This window comes from Schistocerca nitens, chromosome 2 (assembly GCF_023898315.1).
Source record: "Schistocerca nitens isolate TAMUIC-IGC-003100 chromosome 2, iqSchNite1.1, whole genome shotgun sequence".
In the NCBI taxonomy this organism is placed as follows: Eukaryota; Metazoa; Arthropoda; class Insecta; order Orthoptera; family Acrididae; genus Schistocerca; species Schistocerca nitens.
Genome location: NC_064615.1, coordinates 809,733,145 through 809,757,926, shown reverse-complemented (window position 1 = coordinate 809,757,926; position 24,782 = coordinate 809,733,145). Strand labels below are relative to the sequence as shown.

General features: G+C 41.4%; 1 protein-coding gene across 1 annotated transcript in view; it reads left to right on the top strand.

Moving 5' to 3' along the window:
• The first annotated feature begins 555 nt into the window (after positions 1-555).
• Positions 556-24,782, top strand: part of LOC126235348 (uncharacterized) — a 154,964-nt gene continuing 130,737 nt past the window's right edge. The window contains exon 1 of the mRNA XM_049944070.1: positions 556-858. Coding sequence (XP_049800027.1) covers positions 556-858 — 303 coding nt within the window. The remainder of the gene's footprint in view (positions 859-24,782) is intronic.

The following is a 24,782-nucleotide window of genomic DNA, read 5'->3' as shown; positions in this document are numbered from 1 at the left end:
CTCTCAAAAATCCGCCATCTCACTTCCCCACATCCACCACTGCTGACGGCTCACCTCCAACTGCGCTCCGCTCTCAAAACTCCGCCATCTCTCTCCCCACATCCACCACTGCTGGCGGCTCACCTCCAACTGCACAACGCTACGCGCTGTTAACAGCCAACTGCCCAACACTACAATCGCAAATTCCACAATGCAAACTAGCCACAGACTGCACACAGCACAGTCAGTGATTTTCATACAGAGCGCTACGTGGCGTTACCAATAAGAAAACCTATACAGCCTACTTACAACTGGAATAGAAGGGAGAACGGATAGAGGTACTCAAGGTACCCTCCGCCACACACCGTCAGGTGGCTTGCGGAGTATGGATGTAGATGTAGATCGATAGGACCGAGACGTCGGCTGTAGGGTGCGGCCGTCGTGTGTTTACTCAGCCCTGGCTCAGCAAGAGCGGCGAACACCTCTGCGTGACCTGGAGATAAGATAGGAGCAGGGCGCGCGGTCAGCGGCTGGCGGCTGGCGCTGGCGGCTGGGGCCCCGGCAGACACAGCCGCGATGCCGTCCGCCAGCGCCAGCGAGGCCCCGCGGCCGCCCAGCCGGCCGGCCAGCGCCAGCCCGCCATGCTCGCCGCCCTCGGCGCCCACGTCGCCCCCGCGGCCGCGCGCCACCTCCGCCTCGCGGCCCACCCCCGCCGCCCCCAGGCTCGCCGACGCCGACGTCGTCGCCTCCGCGCCCTGCAGCCCCCGCGACAAGGCCGCCCCCGCGGAGCGCGACCACCTCCGCCACAAGCCGGCCGCCACCAACGGACATGCCGGCGCCATTCGCCGCCACGTGGCCGGCGCGCCGACCACTGTCCAGGTCAGTTCGGCCGGATTCGCGTTCCCAGAGACGCGACAAAGAGTAAGCTGTGAGAGGACTGATGACCACAGCAGTTAAGTCCCGTAGTGCTCAGAGCCATTTTGAACCACTGCTGTGATGGTCCGTGGTGCGGAAGTAAGGAAGAATAGGGTTTACGCCCCGTCCATATCGTGGCTATTAGATACGGAGGGAAGAGAAATTCTTCTAATCCGTATGTGGTATACAGCAAACCAGTGCTTAATAGTATTTTAGTTGAAATATTTCCAATATATCCTAGACAAGCGGTCTTTCTGAATACCTCATCCTCTTCCTTGTCCTGTCTTTCGTACGTCTCTAACGCTCTCTGCACTTATTGAGATAAATATCGGTTGTTCAGGAAGGCAGTTTGCAGGAGTTCCAGTTCCGTCTGCAGGCTATCGCCATGTGAGGTGGTACGGGCTCGGTGGATCGAGGTCTTTAGAACGACCATCGTTCGTGCAGTATGCTGGCAACTAGTAGATTGTAAATAAAGGTCAGCATGAGTGGCCTTTCGAAATTGTGCCAATTGTGCCGTCACACAATTTTCACCACGTGTACGAAATCAACTTTACAGTAACATTCGAAGGATATCGGTGTAGTCCTGACAACAAACACTAATGCTCATTCATAAATAATAACAGAACGGCTAACGGGTAATGTAACGTTGGTAATTCTTCAAGCCCTAAGGCCTGCCTACGAAATGTGACACAAAAATGACGCGTTTCTACTCACACTCATGCTCTGCATTGAGTCGAGCCCATGACTATTGCTATTCGTGGCAGCGACGATGCCCCCAGGCCGTAATACTGTTTCCCAAATGACTCGAGACCAGTTTTGGGATAGACTCCAAGTGGGCCATAACCGAGTCACTTCTCTTCCCTCCGTATTGGTTAGAAACAGTCTTGGTTGCAATTTTAGTTTCTTTATTTTTCAACGACGCGTTTCGCCTTATTTAGGCATCTTCAGATTATCTTTTCTAGATGGACGCGAGAGGCACCAAGATCTGCTCAGGTACACGACGCTGTGGCGCATTATGCTTACTACCTGAGCCCCCATCTTGCTCTGTTACTCGCTCCTGCGAACGGGAACGCGTTATACAGATCTTGGTTTTCTAAACCATGTTGCGCATCTCTCCCCACACGAAAAGGTCCAGGGGCGGGGGGCAAATCAGAGGATCGAGTAGGCTATGTATAGGACCACAGCTGCCAATCCACTTTTCTGGAAAATGTCTCCTAAAGAATCGACGCACACGACGACTGAAATGTCGCGGCGTCCTGTCTTGCTCGAATCACATTCGCTGTCTTGCAGCGAGTGGAAAGTGATCTAGCAATTCTGGTAATGCTCTGTGAGGAAATTGTAATAATGCTTGCCATTTAATAGCCTAGGCAGGAGATATGACCCAATAAAGCAGACACCAACAACACATTCCGACACATTCATGTAGAACCGCACTTGATGAGCACGAGGAAATGTGGCAATTGGATTAAAGTCACTACAAACATGGTACTTGTGGATATTGAAGACCCCATTGCTATGTAATAAACACCAACCATATCAATGTTCTCACTTTAGGCGTATCGTCCCATTAGTAAACATGTACAGTGCTGCGTCAAGACGTACAACTAAATGTCAATGCGAAACAGCTAATACAACTGAAGAGTGAAGTATACATAAATATCAATTACAACAATAAATCAGTTATTACAACTGAAAAGTGAATACGCCCCCCAGTGGGTTAAATAATACTCGCAAGAAATTATGACATTAGAAAAAAATATTTGTTTTTATGTCCGGTGCAACCTCCCAGAGTTAGTCGGTTTAAACAATGTATATCCTGTAGAAGCAAACATAAGGAGGGATAAATAAGAATGTGTAGAGGTTAGTATTCATTCAAGATAGAGCACTGTTAAAAATACGTGATGAGTGTCAGCTGTGTAGTAGTCGGTTCTGGTGGTCGAGCGATATAGCGCGTGCCTGAAAACAGAGGTCGCAGATCGAATCCCGGCCAGAGAACAGAAATTTTCAGTCTGTCTTTATTTTAGCCTCCTCCTCTCAACGACGTGAAGAGTCGCCAGGAATAGCAAGTCTTTCGAATTCTGCATTAAACAGTAGATCCCTCTTCCCCGGCTGGATAAATGGGATATAGTAGGGACACTGAAGTCGCCGAAGTGCCGCCCAATTGAAAAACACACTCGGCCATTGCGCCAGAGTGTATTATAAACCAAGAATGTTACATATGGGTTGATGCTTACGACTGATCAACGGATCTCTTTTACGCTCACTCAAACTCTCCGCTATTCAGAAACTCAAACCTGAATCACAGACGTCTTCCGCTGTAATACCTCCAATAAGCTGTGGAAATATATACCACCAGCCGTTGTTTCTGAGCGCATTATTTACTCTACTAGTTTCAAGGTATCAGTAGCGTCTGTCAAAAAAACTGCAAGAAAAAGAAAATAAAGAAAGAATGAAATGAGAGCCAGAGAGAGAGAGAGAGAGAAAGAAAGTAGCTGTTCTAGAATACAAAACACTATTCGAAAGACTTCTACGGAATCTAGTTATTACAGTAGTTCCTGTCTTATGCACATATAACACTCCGAACGTTCGGTATACTGGGGCCTAAAGAAGACGTTACTGAGGCGTTGAACTACCAACTTAAGTATTCAAAAGTAATGGCTGGCGGCATATATTTCTACAACAATCCGATCGGCGGCTGTGCCTCATTGTGTTTTTATGATGGATTTACAATTACCTCCAATAAGGCATTCCAGCAGCTCTGTATATTTCTGATTACATTAAACCACGTAAGCATAAATAATAGCCCTATAAACGCTTGTAAATGAAGAAAACGTGAATAAAGTGTGCCTTCACAGAAGTAGCCTTCAAGCTTAACACTTCGACGTTCCGTCGACTTTATAACGATAACGAACGAACAAAAATCTGGCAAAGACGGGGCAATAAATTTCATGGAACGAACACCTCGATATTATCTGAAATGATTACAGGTGACCATGCAGAACCTAATTAGGGTCAACCAGTATGGGTTGGAACACTAATCCCGAATACAAATCAGTTATAAATATATGTCAAATATAGTCTGGGGCAATTTTGGTAAACTCATTGAGCAGACTAGGGACTGAGAACTCTGCGTGCTCCCTAAGAAGATGCAGGAAAAACACATATGAAAATACCAACTGACTGTCATTACCTCATTTGATGCAGCTCTCCATTTCTGACGCTTATCAGGTCTGCTCTTCATTTCACAGCTGCAGCGTTTCACACAACAAGTGATCTGCCTCATGTGTTGCTTTATAGGCCTGCCCCTACAATTACTTTTCCTCTAACGCCTCTGCATCTACTGGTTTCGGCAATGACACATGTCGTAACTAATATGTGCCCAACAGTTCTTCGCTTCGTTATATTGTTAATTATTCACTTTCAATCCAAGTGGTCAATAGTCTCATGCTGCATAACATTTCAGATGCTTCTAATCATTTCATTTCTGGCTTTCCCACTACTCAGGTTTCGCATCGGTACAGAACTGTATTCCGAACACAGCTTGTCATACATATTTTCTCGTCCCAAGGCTTACATTTTTGATGTTGGTCAAAGTTAAAGTACTTCCACACTCAGAAAATGAATATAGGGCATCAGATGCACGGATCCTGTACCGCCGTTCTATGAAGACCCTACAGTAGGTGCTTCACCGTTGCCTTCCTCCGACTTGCTATGAAGTGTCTTGTGGATGACTGTGGCGAGTGCTTATACAGTTTAGAGTAGTGTTGGTGTTGTTATGGATGAAGGGAAGGGAGAGGGCGAAACCCGGTGATGGTACGTAGCCTATTCTTCTTGAACTGCACCAAAGGAGCTGCTCAGCTTAACGTTCCCATTCGATGGACTTACCACCAACAGCAGTGTGACATGCCCCCACTTCGTCAGACACTGCGGACAAATTTGTAGTTCAGTGCAGAACATCGGTGTAAAGACTGGTCACCAGGATCCTCACATCATCACCTGTCCTCACCATGCCGCCCAAATACTAACAGTGAAGATTTTCCACCACCGCCATTCGAACCAGAAAGTTTTTTCATCTTGAGCAATCCTTGCGACTGTGTCTTTCTTACATGATCCTTCCTAATCCGTCCACCTGTTCAAGAGAGTCTTTTCACACTTCAACAATTAGCCGTCCAGTCTATCCACCCGCTGCGGACATAATTACCATAGTTGTCCTTCTCTTTGTATGCTATAATCTAGCAGACGTTCTATTTCGTCGACCGTCCGTCTCATTATCTATTGACAACCAACTACCACCAATCAAAAATAAGTTACAAAATAACCCACAGAATAATGTGGATTCAGGTACCACGTGCCATAACTGGCTGAATGGGTGGAGGTACAAAAGCAGAAAATCATTAGTTCAGAAGGCCATTTCCAGGTACCATAAGGTGGATGACAATTGCAAGTAGTATGCAGATGAGAAAGTTTGGCCCGAACGTGGCCAATTATGAACAAAAATAAGTGTAAAAATTGATTACTCTGCTGATGCCAACAGCATAACAAGGCTAGAAAGTTACCGGCCGACGTACGATTACGACTGATGAATGGCTCTCAGTATTACCCACAGTGAAATGATCCGCAGCACTCTTGAAAACAATTTCCATCTGTGAGGATAAAGAATGTTTCTCCTCATCCTATATTCATACGTAGCCCTTTCATCAAGATGCGCAATCTAATCGCAAATGTAGAGAGCTGCTGGAATACTTTACTGGAGACATTCCGACGGGAGAAGTCATGGCTTTAGATTTTTTCCTCTGTGTGTTCTAGAGACATCAGTTAACCAATCGTAAACAATGGTCAGCCTCTAACTTTCTGGACTTATTCAGTTAGTACTTAGAAAGTATTTTCTACCAGCGAACTATCTAATAGTCATTAAGATATTAGAACAGAATTGTTAATAAGTAATGAACCCAGTAGCAGTTCAGTTGTAATTTCTTGATGAGCATTAGAGAATCAATAAGGACTTCACTGTAAATCTGATTTCATTTAGAAGCAAACACAAGGACGGGTAAATGAGATTGTCATCTGATCAATACTTACACAAAACAGAGGACTGTTTGACGTGCGTAGCAAATAGGATATTTTGTCGTCCCTAAGAGCTGTGTCCGTTATAGGCATTAGGCAACAATCAAAACAAGCTTATCTAATGCCGGGATAAAATACCAATAGCTGTTTACAAGCAACACAGTGAAGCTCGGATTACATTTAAGATACAACTTCATTAATAATTACTGGATTTTTTTGTGTGTAAAGCCTGTCGTCATCATAGCTATTAGAAACGATGTATTGCGAAATGCCCTATTTGCTTGTAAAATCACTGCTGTCAGCGGTACCCAATCCCGGTGGACATTGCTATCTTGATTCGAAACACGACACACTAACTGCATAGTTTAAAAAATGTATAGCTTTACAACTGGAGAATTGTTATTAGAATAAACTACAGAAATTCAGTGAAAATGCAGTGTGAAATCTTGAGAATGACTTGACCCCTGAAGTTATCCGCAGAATTTACGAGATACTGTTATATTATTAGCCGAAATGACGCTCTTCATCAGTATAATCCACCGCAAAGCCGTACGTCATGTTTCACGTTGCAGGAAAGAAGCTAGAGCCTCAGCATAGTCAGGACAGAGTGAAAAACTACATTAATAGGTAGAATCTCCAACAGTCACTAGTTCTCTCTTGCGACAAAACAAAGAAATGAGGAACAAAGATGAAGTAGGAACGTTAGAGCACCACTTCTATCAATTCCACATGGCTGTCAAATCTTGCAGAATGCAGCACACGTAATCTTTGGTTATGTCTTTCAACATTGTCTTATCATAGCAACAATGGTGTTCCTTAACCGTTTCTACAGTGTCGCATTGAATTCAATTGCTAACTAGCTTCTCACGTGACTAAATACGCTATGCAATATACAACGAGATAAATCAACATCTATGAATGTAATGTCATTTTTAAGGCAGACGCAAGCTGCGTTCCCGTTGCAAAATGCGATCATGTTTGTGAGAGAGATAGATTGGTCAGTGAAAATCCGCTGTGATGAATTAGAGTCTTTTACGTGATTGCGGAAAGATGCCCAAAATTTGAACTCTTGTTAACTGACGTTTTGAGACTTTTATTGTCTGGTTTGAAGTCAATCACACGCCTGTTACCATCTACCCTTTCATCTAACTGATACTCTCATATGACATTGTGTGGTATGAGCCGCCTTCAGAAATATATGCTGTTCATGGGTTCTTAAACGATATGAAGATAGGGAAGGAAACTGCCAACGATATTTGTTCCTTAGTTAACGTCGTACTGGTATCTTACTTCCCTAGGATTATTCGTACAACACCACAGGGATTCATTAAATCTCCTGGAGTTATCATTCTTTTATTTCCACATCTTTATGGTATTCCCGTTACGAAATCATGAACCTTGACTTTAACTTCAGATGGAATGCTGTTTGTATGTATCATTTGTGAGGGCAGAGGGAAAGGAGGAGGAGAGTGTAATCTCCCCACTGCTTCTTTCTCCCATCTACTGTCCACATTAAACAATGACCAGTCCAAGTAATTAATAAGCAAAGTCTTTCATGAAGCTTTGAGAGGAGCGAATATTAAAATAAATTTCAAGCTTACTTAGCTTGTCATGTAGAGATGGTTCCAGTTCTTCTTGTCTAGGGGTCTAATTCTTGAAGTTGAATAGTATCAAGTCCTTATGATTGGTTTGAACTAAATAAATTGGAAGATTTTTGTTGCAGAATTTTTTACGTAAATATATTTTCCACTGATTTTCTCACATTTTAGTATATCATACAGAATTTTGATTTTTCACATTAACAAAGCCGAAATTACATTGTTCGCACCTATTATACAAAAGTACGTCCGATCACATCAGAAGCAGGCTTACGACTCTCACACTCTGCGGAAATAATATTCCAAAGGGTTTACAATTTTTTCTTAACAAATGAATTCCTACTAGTTTTCTTTAAATTATTAATTTCGATTACTATTTCATAAATAACTCCAGAAATAATTGTAGTAAACAGTACAGAATTGCGTAATTAATAACAGAAATTTTAAGCATACAAATAATTCGTAATTTCAAATGTTTCTAAAAAAAAAATAATTTTAACTGTACATTCAGGACTAGTACTTATCGATTATAACATCTAAACTGAAATATTTTATAAAGTACTTCATTTTCATATATTTTAGCTTGAAATGTAACATACTGTGTATAAAATTATACGAAAGTTCACAGAAAAGCAACTCAGATAAAACTGACCTGCCAAAAATTCGAAAAGTACTTCTGGTATCGACAGCTACTGTTGAGGAAAAGTAATTCTAGAGGAGGAAGTCTCGTTACAAGAGGAAGATAAGAAGCCAGCGGTGCAGTCGCCTGAATTTGTATGGAAGACCTTCTAAAAGCACACTTACGCTTGCCCTTACAGCTCAGCAACTTCATTAATCTGGTACACGATTTCAGACGGATCTGGGTCACTTCTGTATCACCCAAGCTTGCCTCTTACTCCTTAAGCTTTATGAGTGGATGAGCTAACATAGTGCTAGTAAGTTCCGTGTTACATCACGAGTGCAGGAAGATAAAAAGTTGCTGCTTTAAATGAATCGTGCCAACTTGTTTTGTAAATAGATGATATGATCCTGAAAAATCTGCTGCTGGAAATTAAAAGAGCATTACAAGCAGAACTCTCCTAAAATAATCTCCTGTAACGGCACGTGCCTCAGAAATGTGTTACCTCTTATCCCATGCCTAAGGTCATTACATTTACTCTCAGGATAATACTGCTCAGATTAATTTCAACATGTGTCTGCAGATAATGTACGTAATGTAATATTTGTACATTCTTCTTTTGAGTTTACTTCACCTAGAACATTATCGGGCACTTTCACAACTACATAAAATGCGTGTAACTTCGATCCGTCGACTATTGCGTGTATGCGTTAACTTCAACGCTGATATCTGAAAAGTAAATCACGCACAAGAATGTCTAGTTCCCTGGGCCCGCAAGAGTGAGTGCTGTACATACAGAGTGAAACAAATATATTAACACAACTGTGCTCTAAGCTAAAATTGTCATATCTTTTACTTTCTGAACCACTCTTGCTTTTAACAATATTCAGCTGCGTTGAAACTCTTGCGTCTTTTCCTTTGAAACATCACTTTTACTTTGCCGAGTCCAACGTTTATGCCCAATTTTATAAAAAAATGTGTAAGTCAATGCTGGTTTTGCTTGATTGCGATGGCTGTAAGTTTTCGTTGTGGCCCCTATGAAAGTGGCGGCTTTTAAACGTGTTCTAAAGTACCAAATAAAAAATGTTATGAGTCTATTCAGACGTGTATCTATCGAGGTAACGTAATATCTGTTACAGTTAGGAGTACAGACAAATTGTATCGCAGTACTACACTCTTCATCACAAATCCCATACCACAATGTCTAAAACAATAGCTACCTGGAAGCCTGCCGCTGTAACAATTGTAGGTATTGTCACAATTTTCTACTCAAAAAATATTCCTAGCAAAGATAATTCCGTAGGGAAGTTTGTTTATCTAAAAGCCATAAACATTCGATATTTTCGGAGGTCAACAACAAAACTGCATCCTTAATGGGTGTAAAAAATTATAGACGGTAATCAGTAAGGCCATAAAACGCTTGTGGGCTTACATTGTTAACCAACAACTTACCTTAGTGCATTGTTAATTTCTAGGGGCTGAACGTTTACAGAGAAGTGTATAACAAGAAATACTGAAATTAATTTATGATAGAGAACATTCTGTGTTATATGTATAATATGGAATACGTCTAAAACGTATAGTACGAAACTATTCAGCATCATGTAATTCGGAGCTTAACACCAGTCAGCGTGTAAATTATGTTCTTAGAAGCATTGATAATAACAGTTGTGAGCAATCTGAAGGGAATTCGTTTACAATGACAAATAAATTAAAAAAATAAAGAGGAAAATAAAATCTCAGAACTAACGAAGGTTTACAACATTGGGTTTAACATTCTGTCATGCAAATATTTTTTTGCTTGACGAGCAATGATACATTGCATAAAATTCATACGTACTTAAACAGACTGAGCACGTGTGATAACTGCATCTTAGAAGGGCTTCCTGCGTAGTTTCGTACTCATCTCAAAATTTTTTTTGATGAATTTGTTAGGCAAAATACTGATTGTCGGTTATGAAATTAATGATCGACTATGGAGTATTCTGATTGATACAGACGTTCCACCTCAGGAGATCAATGCGAAAACAAGCAACAGGAAGACGAAAATGAAAAAGGCCTCGCGGCAATTGACACAAAGCAATTTTTAAAGTAAATGGCCAAATGTAGGATTTTATCTGCCGCTCTGTGGTTTGTGTGTCTTTGTGTATGTGTTTTAGAATACGTAGCCCCTAACAGCAGCCGAAGCAGCATCACTGCCGAACAGTCTTCGCGCGTGAAACCTTGATAAACCTGAAGGATGGCAAAGTACTGTGACGTGAGATAGAATCACATCGCAGACAATTTCCACTTGGGCAAAATTGAAATTAACTACAGCGAAACTAAGTTCTATAAATAAATTAACTGTTAAATAACATTTATTTTGCTAGATACGTAAACTGATAATGTTTACTGCGATAATATTCTGTGTTTTGGTTCGCATTTTAGCAATTTTATGAACACTGATGATTATTCCTTTTCACGTGGATATTTTGAGACACTCTTCAGAAATGTTGTGAATATATACTACGAATTTCACTGAAATACAATATGTATCTCTTTATTTTTACTTTAAGTTATCCTTGAACGTCCCTTATGTTTGCTTAGCTGAGTGGAAACATTATACCTCTGCAAAACTAGTGCCTACCGTATATATTACCCTCCGCCACACACCGTCAGGTGGCTTGCGGAGTATGGATGTAGATGTAGATGTAGATATTTCTAGTCATGGAGTTCGGTACTCAACTCCAGAACTGTCGAGACGTCACCTGTTGGTCTGTTTGTTGGCTGGTGGTTGTCCAGATTTCTTGACTGTTACTCTACTTGCGAGTTCAATTATCGTGGCTCTCTAGAAAAAGTGGCTCGGTAGGAAAGTGATACACTATAAATCCAAAGGCCTCGGATTCTATCCCTGGTAAACCGTAGGATTTTTTATCTGTCAGTAATCACTTCTTTCATCTCTAGCAATGTTTGTTGATTTGAAAAAAGTAGAAATGCACCGTGCTTGGAAATCCACTTGAAGCTGTTGGTCCCGCTATACCTGGCTAAGGAAGACAGTTCAGACGTCGGACGAAGTTAACGGCATACCACCTCCAGCAGGACCATGTCTAGGTGCTCGAAACAGTCTTCGGCTAGATAATTGTTTTACTTTTAGAAGGTGCTTGTTTTTATCTGAGTTAGAAAATTGTCAAGGAACGTAGCTGTAAGAGAATTAAGTAAAATGGAACATGGGTAGGCTGACTTTTACACGAATTGTGCAGTGCATTTCATTACCAGTTTGTATGTCTACTGCCGAGTGACTCGTAAGATGGGTGTCTACTGGCAAAACCTTACTGATGATCATTTCTTACAGCGAGAATCAGTCTTGAGCTTCTCCGTACCAGAAATCGAAATACTTGACAGCAAAGTGTTTTCCGTTGATCGAGAATCATGAAACTTTGCAAGAAGCAAGGTTTCGCTGTACAAATAAACGAAAAAATCCGAAAATTGTGAATCTGTAATTATAACACATGGAAAAAATTGTCGTTATTTATCAGCTGTCTGTCTGTCCGGCTGTCTGTTTTTTCTCAGCAACTGGTCGGTGTATCAAATTGGTACCTGTTACCTCTCTTTACCCGACGTGCTGTAAAACTCGGCGTGGGCGTTTCCTTGCGTTTTACTGGCCAGCTCAAGTTCTGAAACCTCCTAACTGAATAATATGTTAGCAATCATTTATTATTGTTTTTAAGGGTGCATTCCTCAGATGGTAAAAAGGAAACTATTCTAGAATCACTCTGTTGTCCCCAGTCTATCAGTCTATCTGTCCGACTATTCAGAGCTATTTTCCTCAGCAACGAGTACACGTATCATATTGAAATTTATGCCATGTACTAAGGTCTACAATCCCTTGGCGATATAAAAAATGAAACATCTAAGTCAATGTAGCCAAAAAATACAGCCATTAGTGCCACATACACTACAGGCCATTAAAATTGCTACACCACGAAGATGACGTGCTACAGACGCGAAATTTAACCGACAGGAAGAAGATGCTGTGATATGCAAATGATTAGCTTTTCAGAGCATTCACACAAGATTAGCGCCGGTGGTGACACCTACAACGTGCTGACATGAGGAAAGTTTCCAACCGATTTCTCATACACAAACAGCAGTTGGCCGGCGTTGCCTGGTGAAACGTTGTTGTGATGCCTTGTGTAAGGAGCAGAAATGCGTACCATCACGTTTCCGACTTTGATAAAGGTCGGACAGTTGTCTATCGCGATTGCGGTTTATCCTATCGCGTCATTGCTGCTCTCGTTGGTCGAGATCCAATGACTGTTAGCAGAATATGGAATCGGTGGGTTCAGGAGGGTAATACGGAACGCCGTGCTGAATCCCAACGGCCTCGTATCACTAACAGTCGAGATGACAGGCATCTTATCCGCATGGCTGTAACGGATCGTGCAGCCACGTCTCGACCCCTGAGTCAACAGATTGGGACGTTTGCAAGACAACAACCATCTGCACGAACAGTTCGAAGACGTTTACAGCAGCATGGACTATCAGCTCGGAGACCGTGGCTGCGGTTACCCTTGACGCTGCATCACAGACAGGAGAGCCTGCGATGGTGTACTCAACGACGAACCTTGGTGCACGAGTGGCAAAACGTCATGTTTTCGGATGAATCCAGGTTCTGTTTACAGCATCATGATGGTCGCATCCGTGTTTGGCGACATCGCGGTGAACTCTCATTGGAAGCGCGTATTCGTCATCGCCATACTGGCGTATCACCTGGCGTGATTGTATGGGATGCCATTGGTTACACGTCTCGCTCACCTGTTGTTCGCATTGACGGCACTTTGAACAGTGGACGTTGCATTTCTAGATGTTTTACGACCCGTGGCTCTATCCTTCATTCGATCCCTGCGGAATCCTACATTTCAGCAGGATTATGCACGACCGCATGCTGCAGGTCCTGTACGGGCCTTTCTGGATACAGAAAATGTTCGACTGCTGCCCTGGCAAGCACATTCTCCAGATCTCCCACCAATTGAAAACGTCTGGTCAATGGTGGCCGTGCAACTCGCTCGTCACAATACACCAGTCCCTACTCTTGATGAACTGTGGTATCGTGTTGAAGTTGCATGGGCAGCTGTACCTGTACGCTCTATGCAAGCTTTGTTTGACTCTATGCCCAGGCGTATCAAGGCCGTTATTATGACCAGAGGTGGTTGTTCTAGGTGCTGATTTCTCAGTATCTATGCACTGAAATTGAGTGAAAATGTAATCACATGTCAGTTGTAGTATAATATATTTGTCCAGTGAATACCCGTTTATCATCTGCATTTCTTATTGGAGTAGCAATTTTAATGGCCAGTAGTGTATTTTGATAAAACATACTGAAACGTACAGGGTACTTCCCGTTGACCTAGAGTCATGAAATTTACCAAGTAGCAAAGTTTCACACTACAACCAAAGGAAAAAATCAGAAAATTGTTAATCTGTAGTTATATAACAAGAATTTTTGTTTGTTTTTTGTTATCAGGCTGTCCGTCTGTCCATCCGCCTGTTAAGACCCCTTTCTCTCAGGAACGGATAGACATATGAAGTTTAAATTTATGCCACATACTAAAATATGCGGTCCCTTGACGGCATAGTAAACGTTAGCTCCAAAATCAATGAAATGAAAAGATACGGCGATTTATGTCACATATTTTGACATTGGCGAACTCGCTCATCAAAACTTATGGGGTACTTCTTGTTGGTCTAGAATCATGAAACTTGGCAAGAAGGAGGGTTTCACTGGGCAAATAAAGGAAAAATCCGAAAATCGTGAATTTTTAATTATAAAACACGAAAAAAATTGTCGTTATTTATCAGACTGTCTGTCCGCCCATCTTTTTTTTTCAGGAACTAGTTGGTGTATCAAGTTGGTAGCTGTTACTGCTCGTTCAAATTTCTTACTCCATCAGAGTTCAGTGAAAATTTCCTTTTACCCCGCAGAGGTTGTTGCGTTTCATCAGAGCTCTAAAAAAACGACGGCAATTTTCATTTATCTCCGGGTGTCATATATCTTCTCGAATGCTGAATATGGTCCGTGTCCTGTTTCATTTACAGCGTTTTGGACTTCAAAGCAGTTCACAGCGTTTGACGCCCTCACATCTACTCACGCTAAAGGCAGTTGTAACAGGATGACGGGTCTAGCGAATGTTTGCGACCGTCCTTGGGTCCAGAAAGTGAACTATCCAGGAAGGGTAGCTGTCTTCCCTATAGAAGGATTTATGAGGAGGGATTTACGGCGGCTCTGCTTAAAGCAAGCCGCACACAACAAGGCAGGTATTGCAGTTGGTAACATTTTGTTACACATTACGATAAATAGTGTCAGCCCACGATGAAAAACCCTAATTCCTACTCTAACTTACGTAGCCGTGAGAAGCACACCAAGTCGAAGCAGCTCATCATCAGCTACATAAAACTAGCTGCGTTTCAAATTAATTTCACTTTCCTTCCAACCACAGCTGCATATTACGGACAGTTATTGATTACATTGTAATTGTGCAGTATGCATCACTATGCTGTCTCATTAATTTATTGCATTATTGTGCATGATTTATATGCAGTGGCTTACTGCCAAGGAAAGATATACGATAAATGCTCCGAGACTGAAGCGAACTTATTTGTGCAGCAGGCAGTGGCTAATGTCGTTGTTTTGTTGGAGTTTATCATCCTGTCGACATCGAGGTCATCAGGGAGAGGGAGTATTTGGTACTTTATCGGCGAAGGAACGGCCGTGAACTTCTTAAAGGAACGCACACTCCAATCCCGTGAATGATTTTGATGTATAACGGAACAGCTGAACGGGAACCGTTGCAAATGGATTAGGAACGCAGACGTTCTGGTCACGAGTGGAGTGTTTTGAGAATTCTGGTACAGAAGAAACGGAAATGATGGGTTTATTAACCAATGCTTCGTCACTGATTTTCGACACCGAACTGTGTACATACGTACGATTCACGACCAAGCGTCACAGCTTCATTCCGGATTTCTGCGTTTCGTTTCCATGCAGCTGAGCAGTATCTCCGACGTTTTTGATTTGCTGGCCAGTGAAAGAACACTTCTGTAGTAAACTGGCTCTTCACTGCCACTGAGTTACTCTTTTAGAACTCACAACAGCGTAAGTAACATTTTATGGCGTGCAAACAATACCGTCAAATGGGGTGAACAGAAACAGTTTTAAACTTTGAAGGAAAACATTAATAATTAAAAAAAATGAAAATGAAAATTGTATGGGATTATGGAGCTTTGACCTAAACTTAATTTATTATGTCTTTTGACCTAGATCATGATTTTATAACATAAAAAAACAAAAACTTGGTGTTTCTATTCAACACGCAGAGACGGGTGAATAGAACAGCAGTGTTAATCTTTTTACTGTTTCTATTTATTGATACTTTGGATGAATAGTGATACATAAAAATCTGTTTTCTTTTTAGACGAACAAGAAGCAAAGCTTATCTGGGTCAAAAAAGTTTTATTCTAGACAGTATTAAGAATATTGCACTAATCGTGATTTATTTTACAAATAAACAGCGTTATACCTCTAATTACGTTATTGTAACGTTAAACTAAAAAAATGGCTCTGAGCACTATGCGACTTAACATCTGTGGCCATCAGTCCCCTAGAACTTAGAACTACTTAAACCTAACTACCCTAAGAACATCACAAACATCCATGCCCGAGGCAGGATTCGAACCTGCGACCGTAGCTGTCGCGCGTTTCCGGACTGAGCGCCTAGAACCGCTAGACCACCGCGACCGGCTAACGTTAAACTAATGAACTTGGTTTATTTGTTAATGCATTAAGCCACAGATATCATATTAAAAATGTTATCTTTGAATCTACAATTCGTATCAGCAAAAGTAACAAAGAGTTTTCGAACATCTCCTTGACTAAAAAGTGGCTTCTCACCTTTTAAAATACATGTGTGTAATCGGCCTTGCTTTTTTCAGAAAACAACATAACCTTTACTTCTAAATAACAAATTCTACATGAGTACACTCTAAATGACTGCTAACTTTTTCTACGATTGAAACAGTACGAAGATCATTTAGTGAAGCGGTGATAAGAGAAATTTTAACACGCTAGCGTGTGACACGTTGGCATCATTCTGGAGGCTTTTAACAGCGTGGTGACTCACAATTTCTTTTTTTATCTTTCTCTGATGAAATCATACCTCTGACCCTCTAACTCAAGTGCTTCTGCACATGACTGCCACTGCAAATACTGCGTGAACATACTGTACATCACAGCTTATCGCAGCAGCGAGTGACTTGTGGCAGATAAAGTTTTTGTTTCTCTCTATTACCAATGTAGTGAGGTCCATTCATTTTAATATATTTTCGCAAGCTTTGCAGCAGCAGAATTTAGAATGCTGGGCTAGTTGTACGAGAAAAAGCTGTTGATCAGCAGAACTTCAATTAAACACTAGTCTACTGAATTTTACGGCAAAGAAAGGGAAATCTCAAGTTCGTCCGTTTCTCGGAAACCATTTTTTTCCTCAAAAGATACGAGTTTAGGACATTGCTATTAATATAATTCATTCCCCGATGTTACGCGGGAGGAAAAACTGTATAAGTCCCAAGTTCGGTACTTTTACCATTTTGGTGATGCAACAGTATGTATGTTGGAGAAAGTAATATCTTTCCTGATTCGTTTTGTGGCTTAGTCTCTCGGAATTGTGAGATCTCAAAGTATCTTATCAAAGATAGGTCTTTGGGATAGTCCGTTTTGGTGGTCTTGAGGACATCAAGTGTTTCACCAACAACGATACTGGGCACCAATGTACGTACCTCACGAAAATTAATGCTCTCCTTAATGGCTGCATGGGTTTAAGTACTACTTATATTAAATTATGATGTTAATATTAGACTTTGTGGCTGTGGACTACTTTAAATAGTTACTGTTGATTGTCATCATCTCTACACAGTCTACGTTGACTGAAAATATTTTGAGACCAATAATCTGGCTAAGGCGGGACTGGCAAAGTTCGCACTATTCCAGAATCATTGTCTCTTGGATCTCACTCCCCGTGTAATGTATCTTTCAGACACTGAAGACTCACGATGTGTTTCATTAGTACTTTATTCTGTCTACTAGCGGTGTAAATAAAAAACTGATCCACGTCCATGAGTTCTTGTGTTGGTGCTTGATGGACACATTTCTCGTTGCTACTATTGTGTCTATTCTATGATTACAGTGCTGCGATTACTCGGTCTCCGTATAGACACTGCTTGCCTAGCCGTAACTGTCTGCTCTTTAAACTAAACTTTACTGCTTAACGTTATGGGATCTTCACGGCTTTCAGGTGGTTTGGTTTCCACATGCCACATTGCAGGTCACTCATACTCACAGTAGGAAAAGTGTGCATCAAAGCCTTTCCTTTCAAAGGTTCCTCACGCTACTGCCGCGCCTTAACATGGTTGTCAGAAACAATCTGAATAGCTTGTAAGGGTGTTGCAAGGTAGGTTCTGCTGAGAAATAACTGTAACGAAAAAAAGTCGATACGCTGCGCCTTTTCCGAGCTAATCAACACTGAATCAGGCCATCCTGCCCGTAGATTCAAGCGGCCCACCAGAGACAATGTCGCCAAACATGTTCTTTGGTTTCCTAGAACAGAACATGACAGCAATAAACATTTTGACACGGGATGGTACTGAGAACTGAACCAGTGCCAAAGCCTGAGCAGTGTCGTGCTCTATTACCTAAGCTATGGGAACAGCTGAGACTAATGGTATCTGGCGGGTTGCTCGAATCTGGGCACATAACGACCTAACTCGCTAACTTCAATGCTAATTCACTCGGAAACGACACAACGTATCAAATTTTTTTCTTAACCCTGCAACACTGTTACAAGCTTTTCAGATTGTTCCTGACCACTCTGTATGAAAACACCAAAATAAGAATAGACACTTCCGTGTTGTATGGCTGTGGTCCATGGAACTCTTATATCTCTGACGTTTCGTCCAAGTCGGCAAGACTTGGAACAACCAGGAGCACCTCCGAAGATGTCGAACGTAGCTTTGGACGAAACGTCAGGGATAGAAAAGTTCCATGGACCACGGCCATACAACCCGGAAGAATTCTCGGCAGCTGGAACATCCGTCGTGGAAGCCTTCATTGTAAGAACAGACACTGCCAAAAGGCTAACGCCAGGAACAGACAGGCCAGGCAGTGGGGAAAGGGTGTAGTATGTCACCAACTCTGGGCTACTGGAACTCCATGCCAGCCTTGAAAGGCAGTAGTTTTTAGTCCTGCTGACCGTGGGGGAGTCAGCAAACAAAAACCCGACAATCTATATTATTGAATGTCTGTAACGGTCACCCGTTTATCTGCTCCTAGTAGTTACTTGCCTGTCTGACGGGTTATAGGGACCACAAAAAGTAGATTTTCGGATTCCATGTAATTACTGACCGAATTTAAAAATTTTCAATGCTGTCATAATCTGTTCATTAAGAGGTAAAATCTTACGTTAAAGATTTGACACAATAACTCAGATATTGGGTAAATGTCTTGAGCAGCGCAACTCATGACGTGCAAATTACGCATACTATATTCATCCAGTATTTGAGGATGAGAGCAATTAGTGGTTTCCAAGATGCTTTACCCATAATTTTCAAATCTTTTTCGAATTTTTTTCTCTATGAAACTTGACTCTATGACAAAACAATGACAATATAAAAAATCGCTTGCTGCATTTTCGCTGCTCATAGTAAAATTTCTGCCTCACGCATGACTTTTCAGTTTATTACTTCCTCACTACTAAAACTATTCGGAATGCATTTGCGGATATTATCCAGACACACCAATGAATGTATCTGCAAAATAACGCCACTGTAAGACAAATAGTTCAGGAGAGATGTCAAAATCACTGAAATACGTGAAAAATTAGCTGTTCTTAAAACGGAAAGCCAATTAGCCGGACTACACTCATCCAGTATTGGATAATGAGAGCACTTAGCGATTCTCAACAAACTTTAAACATAATTTTAAACATTTTCTAAATATTTTCTGACTTCGTAAATCAATGAAATGTTTGAGCTATTTTATACACGGGGATTCGATTCTTTAAAGAATCCTAGCTGAGAGAAGTTTACTAGTAACAAACATAGGCTTTAATTTGAGGAAGAAATTTCTGAGAATGTACGTTTGGAGCACATCATTGAATGGTAGTGAAACGTGGGCTATGGGAAAACCCGAACAGAAGAGGAACGAAACATTTGAAAGTTGGTGTTACAGAAGAATGTTGAAAATAAGGTGGACTGATAAGGTAAGGAATAGAACTGTTTATATTTTTAAAAATATCGGGAATCCGATTTATCGATATTAGAATATACCATAATCTGCAGTCGGTACATCGAAAGGAATATCGATACACAGGTATGTCGATGGAAAAGATATCGAAGTACCGCCGTATAAAAACAACGGCTGCACATTGTAAATATACTACCGGTTTTCGAGCTGTATATTTAAGTATTAATTTATTGTTAGATAGTACGTACATCAACAAACTAGCAGCCTACTTATGCCCCTTGAAGAATTGAAAGGAAAACGATTGACGTTTACGCTTGGCGATAACAACTTTACTAAAAATGGTGACTCCATGTAAGTGGCACAGTAAATGGTGTCCGATGGGTTCGCCGTTCGGTTTCGTCTCATATCGGATTTGTCCGGAACATATCGACTTCTCTTTTTTTTCATTTCTGCAAACGCCTGCGACCTAGGTATTGTAGTGTCAAGCCGGCCGGAGTGGCCGAGCGGTTAAAGGCGCTACAGTCTGGAACCGCACGACCACTACGGTCGCAGGTTCGAATCCTGCCTCGGACATGGATGTGTGTGATGTCCTTAGGTTAGTTAGGTTTAAGTAGTTCTAAGTTCTAGGGGACTTATGACCACAGCAGTTGAGTCCCATAGTGCTCAGAGCCATTTGAACCATTTTTTTGTAGTGTCGAAAATGCATGGTGAAGTTAAACATTGCAGTTTCTGTTAGTAACGCCGAGTACTGATTACGTCAACATTTCGCCTCACACGTTTCCGCCCACCGCAAAGAACAATGTTATCATTTAGATTTTTAAATGTTACTTATAATCCGTTTTGATTGCAAAATGTTTATTCATATGACCGTTTTATGTTCCTCTAGAACCATCTTCAGATCTGATATTTCGGTTAAAGGAGTAACCCGTCCAAATACAGAAACTTTCACATGCTGTGTCACATCAGATCTGAAGATGGTTCTAGAGGAACCGAAACCGGCCATGTGAATAAACATTTTGCAATCAAGACGGATTATAAGTAACATTGTAATATCACTGATTGCGTCTATCCTATCAGACAGTATGTCTGTTTTTGCAAAATTTAGATTTTTGTTCATCATTTTCAGCAACTGTTTTTGAAGAATGCCGATGTGAACAAGTGGCACACTAATTGCCTTAAAAAGTGATTTTTAACGCAACTGGTGTGCTATTTCTTCACATCGGAAATTTTGTTATTCCATTCACACACCCCGAGTGCAATCGGACGTCTTCTTCGTGCCACCTGTACTTGTTTTACACAGTCGAAAAGAAAGAGTGGACGTGATGAAAGCTCATAACGTAGTAAGACTCCTTCACAAAGTGAAAATCAAATTATGTTTCCCTAAAGTTAGAAAGAAATTTTCAAATATTTAGCGAAAATTGCGAAAAAAATATAATATCATATAAAAATATAGGCACTCGATGTTGCTATTTCGATATTGATATTTTTGGAAAGAAATTATCGCTGTTATGTATATATCTAACGATATTTCCAGTAGAAAATATCAATATATCGATATATTAATATTTCATCGACAGCCCTAATAAGCATAGACGAGAAAAGGAAGCAGGGACAGGATGATATAATAATTAAGATGGTTCAAATGGCTCTGAGCACTATGGGACTTAACTGCTACGGTCATCAGTCCCCTAGAACTTAGAACTACTTAAACCTAACTAACCTAAGGACAGCACAGAACACCCAGCCATCACGAGGCAGAGAAAATCCCTGACCCCGCCGGGAATCGAACCCGGGAACCCGGGCGTGGGAAGCGAGAACGCTACCGCACGACCACGAGATGCGGGCTAATAATTAAGACATCAGGGAATAACTTTCATGGTACTAGAAGGAGCTGTAGAGGTTAGAATATGTAGAGGAAGACAGAGATTGGAATACACCCAGCACATTATTGATGACGTAGGTTGCAACTGCTAGTGTGAGATGAAAAGATTGGTTCAGGAGAGGAATCCATGACCGGCATCATCAAACCAGTTAGAAGATTGGTGCCTCAAGAAAGAATCCCGGTTGGGTTACTAGATTTATTCTAAATGATGGTGCTTGATCTGAGAAAATTTTATTTAGGTATATCGCCCCGAAAGAGTTCAGGGGCACGAGGAGAAATTCTTTCCAGCAGGTAGGCATCTGAAGGACCCGAAGCAAGCTCTCAGCCAGTAACGACTATACGAACATCTTTTTTTCTTGTTATAGCTGTTTTCGGTGTTACTTGGTTGGTGAGAGGATAGGTGTTAAAGTCTGAATCTAGAGGTTCGGGGTTCATTCCTCAGGGGGTCCTTCCTTTCCTCTGATAGTGATATGTCAATGTGAAAGATGCCACGTTGCGCGGTGGTTTGGAGCCACCTCCTCTACAACTGACTCAATAAGTCAACTGTAAAGTCAGAAGAGGACAGGGGTATATCACCCGCAAAAGAACCATATCTAGTACAACAGTGCGGTGTACCAACTAATTTTCAGATTGAGAACAGCTTTACCTCTTCTGGCTGTTTAACAAATTCTAGGCCATGATATTGAGAGGTTCCCGCGCGACGTAACTAATTAGTGAGGAAAAGATTGTGTTAATGTCAGCTGTGTGAGATTAGTTCCGGGAGCGGGATTGTCCTAGTAGCGATACGGGCATATTTTTGCGGTCGTAATGAGACGGCCAGCGTGTTTGCGGTATCAGCTGCAGGCAGCATGCAGCGGGCGGCTGTGGAGGAGACGGGCGCCCGTCCGCCCCTGACCCCGGCCGTTAGCCGGCGGTCTGTTGCGCAAGGCGGGCATTCTTCCAGGGGTGCTCTCAAGCCGGCTTTTGTTCGTCGCACCTCATGCACGGGATTAAGCCCGCGTGCCCCTCTCTTGCTTTATATAACGAACCACGCCCCTCGCTGTGACTTTGGAAACGCGACAGCAGGAACGTGTAAGAATTAGCAGTCCGCAAGACATTCCGTACCCAACAATATATATATTTTTCGAAATGTGGAACCCACTTAGGTGGATAGACAGTTTAACTCATAAAAGAGTAGTGAATCTAACTGGGGAGAATAGAAATTTATGTCGTAAGTTGGCTAAGTGGTTAGCTTGATAGGAACCGTCCACAAGCTTCAAGAAATCGCCAGTGTCGTATTGGAGTGGAGTGTAGGTGGTATAAATTTTAGATGGGTGAGAGCTGCATCAAAGTAGTCTTCGGATCGAAGACCACAGTAACAAATGAAACTGTGTCACGCATAAGATGCTTTAGTTTAACTAATTAAAGAGTAGTGAATCTAACTGGGGAGAATAGAAATTTATGTCGTAAGTTGGCTAAGTGGATAGCTTGTTAGGAAATGTCCACAAGCATCAAGAAATCGTCAGTGTCGTATTGGAGTGGAGTGTAGGTGGTATAAATTGTAGATGGGTGAGAGCTGCATCAAAGCAGTCTCCGAACCGAAGACCACAGTAACAAATGAAACTGTGTGACGCATAAGATGATTTTTAATACTTCAGACTCTGGAGACCAGCGTACAGTAGACAAGTAATGAAACTGAGAAGCTTGTGTGCAAGGGGGCACGATTTGCATTGGTTTGCGTTTTGTTATTCTAGTAAGTTCCAAATCTGCTACAGCTTTTACAGGACGTTCTGAAAATGTCTAACAGCTTTTTGAGCATTAGTGTACCAATGGTGTACAATTCCGGCAGATTGCTTCGTATGACTGCCCCAATAACGACCCACCAAGGAATACAGGCGCTATTAAACGGTCGGCTCTTATTTTATTGAGCGTATATTTTTTTCGCAGTCGTATCCGACGGGAAATTTATTTATTTTCTATAGCTGAATAATCTTATGACGAAAGCTACCTTTTACGATATCATACGTCTTCTGTGTGGCCGACGAGCTTCGTATCTTTTTTTAATGACTCCTTGCCATCTCTGTTTAGATCGTTCGCGTGGTCACCTGCCATTGGTTTCCTGTATGCATGCCCTTTTTAGCCACAGACGGATATACGACTCTCGGAATGTTCTTGTATTAAATTTATATACAAAGGTAAAACGCAAATTCTCTGCCGTGTAGTATCCTTGGGGACAGGATCAAGCACAGGAAACTCTAAAGGAACGTACCTATTTCCAAAGTATGGACATATGTTTTGGCCTTCTCGAAATCTAGGAAAGCAATATCTAACTGTGTGGTCTTCTCTGTATTTACTATTGACTTAATGGGCAACGAAGAGGCAGGAGTTGTACCGTTATCCTTAACAGAAACACTCTGCTTGTCAGGTGGCTTGAAGATACACGATGGAGATGTTCCTAGATTCTTCCCGATACCTTTTTTGTATGTGTCAGGAAACGAATTCAATGGTAGTTCACACATTTTGATGGGTTACCCTTGTTCCTGAACACTGTGATGGTTATGCACGACAACGCAACAATATACTTGCCTCGTATTTGTTGTGGTGTTGAACAACTAAATAAGCAACAGATCTTCTTTGTGACGAAGATTCTTCAACTTGAAAGAGTCTGAGGGATATCATCTAGCCCAAAAAAATACAGTTCTTCACGCTGTTACCAGTCCGAGTTACATTAACAGTCCTGGTAAGTTATGTGGCTCAGTCAACTGGCTGGTCTTCAAGGATTTGCAATTGAAGGAATTCACCGTTGCAGATCTTATTAAAACAAACAAACTGATTCAGAAGTAGTCAAAATACTTAAACATGCAACTTGGAAAATTCTGAAATACAAAGACTCGCAGAAAGAATACAACGCTGGCATAAGCAATCAAAGAAGATTTGCATCGTGTTGAGACATAGAATTATTACTAGCTTAAAATCTATCAAACACCCTGGCGTCGCCATCGCAGGATTCTATCTATATCTTCCACCGTTGAAAATATACTGGGCTGTGAATTATATTTTTCAACATCTATATCTAGTCTACTTCACGGAAAAACACGTAATATGTTTTGTATTACTGCTACGAAACAATTTTTTTTTCATTTTCAAACTGACTGAATCTTTCTAACATGAAAACGATACAAAAGGATTCAGTAGCTTCATATGATTCTGTCCCAGTTGTCTCTCAGCGACACCATGATCCAAAACGAAGGAGTTTAGTACAGTGGAATGGAAGATTTTAACAAAAAATACCTTTGGAGCTTTTGCTATCTTATCATTTCGAATTTTTAATTTTCCGCTTTTTCTCAAGCTCTGAGACAACGTGCTGCTGCAGTTTCAAAATGATATCATTCCTCTGTAGCTGGAAATAGACTAGTTCTTATGGTGAAATTACAATGAAGTCCAGACCTTTAGCTACTTACAGGCTTTGATAAATAT